Source organism: Giraffa tippelskirchi, chromosome 3 (genome assembly GCF_054371585.1).
Source record: "Giraffa tippelskirchi isolate mGirTip1 chromosome 3, T2T-mGirTip1v1.2.pri, whole genome shotgun sequence".
NCBI classification, from domain to species: Eukaryota; Metazoa; Chordata; class Mammalia; order Artiodactyla; family Giraffidae; genus Giraffa; species Giraffa tippelskirchi.
This window is the reverse complement of record NC_137277.1, coordinates 25,183,633-25,192,473: the sequence shown is the minus strand read 5'-3', so window position 1 is coordinate 25,192,473 and position 8,841 is coordinate 25,183,633. Positions and strand designations below refer to the sequence as shown.

Here is an 8,841-nt window from a genome sequence, read left to right as displayed (position 1 = left end):
CTCCATAGACAGATCTTATCTAAGGGCAAAGACTGTGTGTGCCTCCCCCACCCTCTCCTCCTGAGCCTAGCTCACAGTCGGGTAGGGGCAGGGGCTGCAGTGAATCTGTGGTGAGCGATGAGAATATATGGTGAGAAGGGAAGAGGTTAGACGTTGAGGTATGGAGAGTACAGAGGAGGAGCTGGGGGTGACCAGGGGACCTACAGTCCGTGCTGTGGATGCTTTCCAGGGCCTGGTCTCTCCAGGGCAAGATGGCCCAGGAGCTCAGCGAGAAGGAGATTTTAAAGATGGAGGTAGAGCAGCTGAAGAAGGAAGTGAAGAACCCAAGAGCTCTGGTGAGCCTCCTCTTTCATTCCCTGCTACCTCTTCTCTATCCCTTTCTGGTCCTCATGGAGACAGGATGCAAAGGAAGGTGTGATGGACAGAAGGGTGGTGGGACCTTTCCAGGGCAGTAGAAAGAGCAAGAGGCGCCTCTGGAATGGGCTAGGAGGTGGGAGGAGGCAGGGTTTGATCCCACAAAGGTGCACAAGATATAACCTCAGAGCCTGGAGGGCTTGGTGTGTCCAGCTCGGTCCCTGAAGTGGGCCTGGCCAAATATCCCTCGCAGGTAAGAGTCAGGCTTTCTGGTTCTGGTCAAGGAACTCATACCCCTCTCACATCTGCCTGTACCTCTCATCTTTCTCCTCTCCGGCCTCTATCCTCACCCTGCCCAGAAGCCTGTTTTCTTGGGACTGAGCAAATCATGAATCCTGAGCAACAGAAAAGGGCTAGAACCACACTCTGCTTTCTCCCAGATTTCCAAAACGGGAAAGGAAATCAAGGATTATGTGGAGGCCGAAGCAGGAAACGACCCTCTTCTTAAAGGCATCCCTGAGGACAAGAATCCCTTCAAGGAAAAAGGCGGTTGTATGATAAGCTGATGGTGCTGGAGCCCCTCACCCTGAATGCCTGCCCTTCCTCAGCCTCTCCCCACCAGAACCCAGTACCCTGGGATGTGCAGGGAGCCAGTGGATGTTCGCTCTCTCTTAGTCACAGGATGAGTCAAGATGCCCGGCTGCACTCATCGTGATTCCACTCCCCAGTTCCACTGTGAACTCTTCTCTCTCATTACCTCCATCACCTGCTGGGTCACTGCTGACCCTACCTGGAAGCACTCTCAGGAGAGCCTCCCTGAGAGCCCAGACAATCCTTGGGAAACAGTTAATCCTCCTTAAAATTCCTCCTATTTTCCCCTCCGCTGTCTGCCTAGGAACCAGCATTTCCATCCAGAGCTTCTGGGTTGAGGATTGAAGTTGGGGAGGGGGGTCCTTTGCCCCCATCTCTTGTCTGGCCCTGTGGAACTCCTCCCAGTCATTTAGATAACCCGAGATGGCCTGGTGACAAAAAGAGCTTATAAAGTCACAATGTTATGATTTATTGAATATTACTGAGTGTCTGTTCCATGCTGGGCTAGGATAGAAGAGTGAGCAAAATTCAAGTGGCTCATATTGTCATGGAATCTAGCAGAGAAGACATGAAACAGAGTTACAATTAAATCAGTAAGTGCTACAGTGGCAAAGGGGGAGTCGAGGCTGGTTAGGAACACACAACAGAGGGACATTCAGGGCAATGAACAAGGTCAAAGTGAACTGTTGCAGCCAGTTGGGAGGGGAGGGTGAGGACAAACCCAGCAGGGGAAGAACATGGGGCTGGAGAGGAAGATGAAGTCAAGTCTAAAGGACTTTGCTGTGAGCTCAGGTAAGAATTTTCTTTTTTTATTCTCATTGCAACAGAGAGCTGAAGAAGGTATTTAAGCAGCAGAAGGCCAGGCTTTGATTAGCATAAGGGAGGTTGTATCCTGCTTAGGGCTGAAAGACTAATTCCTAGGCCTTGTTTGCAAGAAGATTACTGTCTAAAGAAGCCACAGACAGACATTCATGATACAATGTGTTCAGTACAATGTCAGAGAAGTCTGTGTGGAGTATGAGGGGGACATAGAAAGACTACAGAATCCAGCTGAGTGGCTGCATTGCATCCTGGGAGAGAGTGAGATAGATGGGCCCTAGGCTGAACAGTTTCTCCCCTGTGGACAGGAATTCCATAATAGCAGAAACTCCATAAAGGCAGGATGATAGAGGAGGCCGGGCCCTGCCCAGATAAGAGATAAAAGACCACATATTCCTCATTCTTGAAATTAAGGAGACCTCCCAGCCTACACATGCGTAGAAAGGCCCCTTGGAGGTCAAAAGAGAGGGGGCATCACCTCATAGTAAGTGATGCAACTATCCATAGGCCTCTTCACTAAAATCTACCTTGGCTAAAAGATGCCCATACACACATGGGAGGACACTGAGATATACCAAATACAGACTCAGAACCAGGCAAAGCAACATGACCGACCAAAGGAAACCTGGAAGAAATGCCTCATAAACGATTGAAACCATCACAATGGTGTGACTCTCTCTCTGAGCCTGCCATGTGTCTGTCCACATGTACTGTACTCTTTTTTCCTCTTAATAAACACTAATTGTTTCACTACTTTCCATCTCTATGTGGAAATTCATTTCTACACAGCTGATGGGCCAGGGCCTTGTCACAGCCCTGGGGCTTGTTCTGCTCCCACCAGTAAGCTCATGGGCCACTGGTCAGAATTCAGGGTCTCCCAGGGACTGCCCACTCCTTTTCCAATTCCACAGTAACCCCGCTTCACCATTCTGCAACCTCAATAATAAATGCAGCCACTCCAATACACTCTGCCCAAGAGCAGGAAAAGAAGAGAGGTGAGAAAGAGAAAATATTTAAATACAATACGTCTTCTTATTTTTTTAAATGAAGAAGTGTTAATATTCCAGTAAGAAGGGAAAAACAGACGGGGGCTACGGTCACACGGGTGTAGATCAACTATAGCCTCCTTCTTGGTTGGAGTTCTTGTTTAAGGGGGCTGACTCCAACCTTCATTCCTCAGGACTCTGAACCCTTATTGAGGATCCAGGTAGAGCAGTGGTTTCTTCTGCTAGCCTGTGTTACCCAAAAAACCCAGTCCACCTCTTGGTCAAGCTAAAAGACATAACTAAACCAAAGAACAGGAGAAGGATTTATTACTTACAGCACAGTAAAAGAGAACACCAAGGATCTTTCCCAAAACAGAAATTGGAGAATTTTAAAACTAAGGATACATGCACATTCACGAAGAATCCACAAAAATCCAAGCTTGAGTTAATTGAAGTCACAAGGGTCAGAAAAGGTCAACATCATCACCTCTTAGGTTCCAGTTGATCTGGTGGTTGAGCACTTCAGGCTAATTTTTACCAGTGAAACAGACCTGGAAATCTTTACAACTGATATATTATCTTTACTGTGGTAACTTCTCTAGCCTGATAATAGTCATTTGTTTTTGCATTCTTCTGTTCCCTTAAAATATTTAATTCATGAGAGCTGTCCAAAGGCAAGTATTGTGACCAAGTTTAGATCACAAAATAGCTCAGACCAAAAATGGCTTCTCTTATGTCAAGACAGCCATCCCTGGTTCTCTTTCTCTGGAGACTCCCTACCTATCTTCTTATGCCTTTACTCAGGGCTCATTGCCCCAGGGGTTCTCTTGATTCCACCTATACCCTTCTGACCCCCCAAGATATGGTGACAATCATAGGACCTCAAGATCAGTGATGGGTCCAACACCCTGACTCCCTTTTTTGCCTGTTTTCCTAGTGCCAGAGGAGCCTTCAGTGGCTGAGGGCAATCCCAGCTTTCACTTCGAAAGAATTAGTATTTTGTGCCTTGGTGGCAGCATCCCTTCCTTCATATTAGGAAGTTCAGCGGAGGTGAACTTGGTGTTCTGAGGGTGGGTCATTGAAGTAATCTGAGCCACCCCTCTCCAGTTCCATCCCACAGATTCCTGAGCCTTTCGGCTGAAAGGAAGCCCCTGATGGGTGTTGTTACCGGTTCAGGTCAGAGCACATCAGGAGCCTTCTTCACAGCCCATCTTTGGAACACCAGACCAGTCCTCACTCTGTGAGCCCACCAGCGTCCTGATGATGGACACATGATGAGACCAGCAAAACCCTAGGGACCTTTGCTTCACTGAAATGGAGGAAGAGGGCTGTGAAAAAGCCAAGCAGGGTGGGTCAGAGGTGTGAGGACTCCAAGCAGAGATGGAATCACTGAAATTCTGATGACCCTGAGGAGTAAAATGGTGCCAAGCCAGGAAAAGGGGCAGGAAGGATGCCCTTGAACTCCTGATTTCCAGGTCAGCTAACATCAAGCTGAATGATTCCCAAATTTCAAATTCTCTATCACTTTTCTTCCACACCGCACGTTCACCAGAGGCTCCCAGAATGGGATTCCCAGGCATTAGAAGGAAGAGAGGGGAAGGTGGGACAGATGACTAATTCATTCCGGACTCAGCTCCTAGGGCTGCCTGCAGCTTGAAATCCTGCCTAGTGGATCAGGCAGCTTCATCTCACCCCCCGCACCCCCTACGCTCTCTTCTGGATGTCACCCCTGCAGCCCTAGGGAGTGGAGTAGGGGTGCGGTCTTAGCTGCTTGGCATGTTGGGGCCTCAGGCAGAGGGCAGTTACCCAATCTGGGCCTCAGGGCCTCTGGGAAAGTTAGTCAAAGCCCCTGCTGCCTCCTACCAGTTCCCCACCTGAACCTGAGGCCCCAGGACTAGACCAGCTTTGTGGGTATGTTCCACCTGAGCCATCACACAGGGCCTCCTGCTTAGGAAGGCCCTTGCTTGGTTTAACTCTCTGTTGCCTCCATCTCAAAATTCTTAATTTTTGAATGCGGGTCCTACACTTTCATTCTGTCTTGGACCCACAGATTATGTGTCTGGTTCTGTGTGGGGAGACAGAGGCCTCCGCCTAGCGGAGAAGGCAGGATGCTTATCCAGGAGCAAGGTTTAAAGTGGGGTTTTCTTTTCCGGCCTCTTTGGTCTCGGCGGCAGAAGCAAGATGACGAAGGGAACGTCATCGTTTGGAAAGCGTCGGAATAAGACGCACACGCTGTGCCGCCGCTGTGGCTCTAAGGCCTACCACCTTCAGAAGTCGACCTGTGGCAAGTGTGGCTACCCTGCCAAGCGAAAGAGAAAGTATGATTGGAGTGCTAAAGCTAAAAGACGAAATACCACCGGGACTGGTCGAATGAGGCACCTAAAAATTGTATACCGCAGATTCAGGCGTGGATTCCGTGAAGGAACAACACCCAAACCCAAGCGAGCGGCTGTTGCAGCATCCAGTTCATCTTAAGGATTTCAACAATTAGTCGCGCAATAAATGTTCTGGCTTTTAAAAAGAAAAAAAAAAATAAATAAACTGGGGTTTAAAATAGCATCGAAATGCTCGTACTCCTGGCCCTCCCCCTCCATTTCTGAGGGTTAAAAGCTGGGGGCGGACCGGTAGTGGAGGCGACTGTGTGGTAGTTTCTCAGCGTCCCCTTAGCCCCTCTGAATTTTCTCTATCAGACCACGGAAATGGGTGAAGTGGATGACATCACTGGCAGCATCGGAGCTGAGGACACAAACCAGAGAGGCCAAGAGAGGAGAGAAAGGCCTAGAATAGCTGCAGACTCTGTCCACTCCCCCATGCTGTCTAATCAGATGCAAATTCTTAAAGAGTCTACCTTCTACCTCCCTCACACATTCCTCTGTTTATTCCTTTGCTCCAACAGCCTTACACAGAGCTACCCTCACCCTGTCCCCTCCACCCCCACCCCTTGGCTGCTGTATTTCTGTGGCTGCCTTGCTTACCTCCTGTAAAACCAAGCCAAGACTTGTGGGTTTAGCACCAAGGCCTGTCCCACACCATAGGGTTTGGGGAGGAGGGCCCTGCTTACCCTCAAGGCCTCAGCTCTCCCCACGGCTCCCCCAACCTGTCCCCAGGGCTCCATCAGTAGAGCTTTTCTTAATTCCTCCACCAGCTCATGCTGTGCTTGAGATACTGTCTGTATCCAGCTAATTCAGATAGAGTCACACTGCTTTCCCATAATCTCTCCTTTATGACTGAATGAAGATGTCATTCAAAATTAGGTAGTTCATGGAATCGCCTCCAGCAGTTATGAAATAGGATGGGAGGGGACAGGGTACAACCTTTGAAAGAATGACATAGCCCAGGGGCGCAACATAAATTAATTAGAACCAAATGGGTCCAAGATGGCAGACAGGTCTACTTGACCAAATCTTGATCCTCAGTATATGCTCATTGTAAAACAGCAGCAAGCTAAAGGACACACCCAGAGGCACCATGACGGTTCCAAGGTTGACCATCAAAGACCAAAAAGTGGGCAGTGGCTCGACCCCTGGAAATCCTCGCCCCTTCCCCAAAGTAACTGGAATAATTCCTCCACTCATTAGCCTATGAAATTACCCAGCCCGTAAAAGCTAACCACACCACATTTCAGGGCTACCACACTCACCCTCTACAATGGCTCACACTCTTGTCTGTGGAGTGCGTTTCTCTCTGAATAAAATCCACTTCTTACCTACCACTTTGTCTCTCACTGAGTTCTTTCTGCAATGAGATACAAAGAACCTGAGCCTCAGTAAGTCCGGACACCAAGTGAGTGATTCTAATGAAAAGATCGTAGGTTCAAGTCCCAAGCAGGGTTTCGGCTAGACTTGAGTCCTGGCCTCCTCGGTTCAAGTGTCAGACTAGGTTTTGGCTGGGTTCAAGTACTGGCACTTGGGTTGAAGTCCCAATCTGAGGTAAATGGTTTCAGTTAGGACTTTGCGCTCCCACTGCAGGGGCATGAGTTCCATCCCTGGTAGGGGAACTAAGATCCCATATGCCATGCGGCATGACCAAAGAAAGAGAAAATTAAGTAGTGTAGAATTTGAGAGGTATAAACGGCATGCTATGAACAATCCCTCCCTCCTTGTCTCCTAGACTCCTTCCTGGAGAAACCAATGTTACCCACTTATCAAGTGTGCTCTTAGAGATCTTTTATGCATATGCAAGCCAACACATATAAACATTCTCCCCCTTTTTACACAAACGGTAGCACTTACATACTGTTCTGAGCTTTGGTCTGGATTTCTCTGTTTTCAACCTTACCTAGATGGATTTCATTTACTTTTGTGTCCACATGTACCCCCAAGCCTATAGTCTTTCATTTTACTCTCTTTTATTTTATAAATTTTATTTATTTGACTGTGCCAGATCTTAGTTGTGACATGCAGTATCTTTGATCTTTAGTTGTGGCACGTGGGATCTAGTTGCCTGACCAGGGATCGAACCCAGGCCCTATGCATTGGGAGCAGGGAGTCTTAGCCACTGGACCACCAGCGAAGTCCCTCATTTTACGCTCTCTTTTAGTCTTCCATTTATTAGTCAAGTTTCAAGCTCCTTGAAGGCGGGTATCAAGTCTTTGACTTTTGTGTTTTCCAGCACCTAGAACATAGTAGGTGCTCAATGAATGGGTGTGGAATAATTGTGTGGTTCTACTTTGTAGGCTTACTATGGGCCAGGCATTGTGTGTTGAACACACACTATGTCATGTACAAATGAATAAACAAGATAATGAATGGACAGCTCTGGGAATCTAACATAAGGAAGAGGCCGGGCTAGGCACAGACCTGACTTCCCTGGAGGTCCTGAAGCTCTGCTGGTCCCTCTGCTGGTCACTCCAGGCAAGGACATCCTGTAGGCGATGTATTCCAGACAATGTTGTCCTTACGGGCCCTTCACAGGAATAAAACCAAGGGGAAGGGCTCCTTAGACTGTTGGAGAGGCGGAGAGAGTTCTCCCCTCAGATACTGGGACTGGAAAGGGAAGGAAATATGCGGCTGGGGTTGTCTCAGCAAAGCTGAGCTAGTAGGGGAAGGAAGAGGGGATGGTGGTGGGTTCAGAACCATTAGTGAGTAGTTGTGATATCAACTTAGTAGATTGTGATCAGCTTAAAAAAAAAAAAAGCCACAGAAAATATCAGAGTGTACTTTTACACGGAATAAAGGTAAATATTGTTTATCAAACTTCTATTTCAGCTTCGTGTATGTGTGAACTGGTTGGCAATATAAAACACCTTACTGAGGATCCTGGTACAAACAAAAAAAATGGTGAAAGTCACTGGAGAAATGATGAGACAGGTCCTGGTGAGTAAGTCCTGAGTGGGTGCAAGGAGTCACAGAAGAATCAAACCTCAGGGTGGAAGGCAGGGCACTTCTATCTCAGTGCAGCATCTTCCTACACCCTGAGACAAAGACCTTTGAGCTCCCTAATTCCAGATTTCCAGGCACCAAAAGCTCCAAATTTCTCAAGCCTGTTCCATTGATGGACAGCTCAGATTGTTAGAAAGTTCTTCCCGTTTGCCCCTTTAACTTCCACCTGTGAGTGCTCATCCTCTGCCTCTGTTACAACCAAGACTAGGAATAACTAGGCAAATAAACTGACAACTAACAAGTGTCCTCTAAATTTTATTTTCCTTCCCATATGAGCATTTTTTCTTTTCTCAAGAGTCTGAGTTTTTATTATTCTGGTTATCTTTCTAGCAGTTATCATTACTAAATCTATCGTGGGATGGGACAGAGAGAAAAGGACTTTTTGCTTACGATTTTACTAATTTTCACAGCACTGCGAGGTAAAAGGCACTATTATTATCCTTTTATGGATGAGGCACAGAATATTGTTTCCAGCTTTATTGAGATATAATTGAAATATAACAATGTATAAGTTTTAGGTGGACAACACTAATTATTTTATATATTATATACTGCCAGATGATTACCACAATAATTTTAGTTAACACATTTATCACCTCACATAGTTACAATTTCAGAGCATTTAAAATTCTTACCCAAATACAGTCACCCAGTTAGCAGCAGGATGAAATTTATCAGTGCTTTTGTGTGATCCCTGGAATCGAACCTGA

At 47.1% G+C, this 8,841-nt stretch overlaps 2 protein-coding genes across 3 annotated transcripts; both read left to right on the top strand.

The window, feature by feature from the left end:
- Nucleotides 1-235: 235 nt before the first annotated feature.
- Nucleotides 236-7,945, top strand: GNGT2 (G protein subunit gamma transducin 2). 2 transcript variants are annotated; one of them, XR_014080186.1, is made up of 3 exons: nt 236-335; nt 795-1,737; nt 3,858-7,945. XR_014080186.1 is itself a non-coding variant. In XM_081582564.1 (2 exons), the coding sequence occupies exons 1-2, from the start codon at nt 252-254 to the stop codon at nt 918-920; spliced, it is 210 nt and encodes a 69-aa protein (XP_081438690.1). In that variant the 5' UTR covers nt 236-251; the 3' UTR covers nt 921-2,522. The 2 variants fall into 2 exon arrangements, 1 of the variants encoding a protein (XP_081438690.1); XM_081582564.1 differs by lacking the exon at nt 3,858-7,945 and having other exon boundaries at nt 795-2,522.
- On the top strand, nt 4,932-5,304 carry LOC145542844 (large ribosomal subunit protein eL37-like). Its single transcript, XM_081582563.1, has one exon. The coding sequence runs from the start codon at nt 4,932-4,934 to the stop codon at nt 5,223-5,225; it is 294 nt and encodes a 97-aa protein (XP_081438689.1). The 3' UTR covers nt 5,226-5,304.
- Nucleotides 7,946-8,841: the final 896 nt, after the last annotated feature.

What these genes read in the sequence shown, in the direction of transcription:
- GNGT2 (XM_081582564.1), top strand. Translation starts at nt 252, where the DNA reads ATGGCCCAGGAGCTCAGCGAGAAGGAGATTTTAAAGATGGAGGTAGAG. An exon ending in TGAAGAACCCAAGAGCTCTG is followed by an intron (nt 336 to 794) that starts GTGAGCCTCCTC and finishes GCTTTCTCCCAG; the next exon opens with ATTTCCAAAACGGGAAAGGA.
- LOC145542844 (XM_081582563.1), top strand. Translation starts at nt 4,932, where the DNA reads ATGACGAAGGGAACGTCATCGTTTGGAAAGCGTCGGAATAAGACGCAC.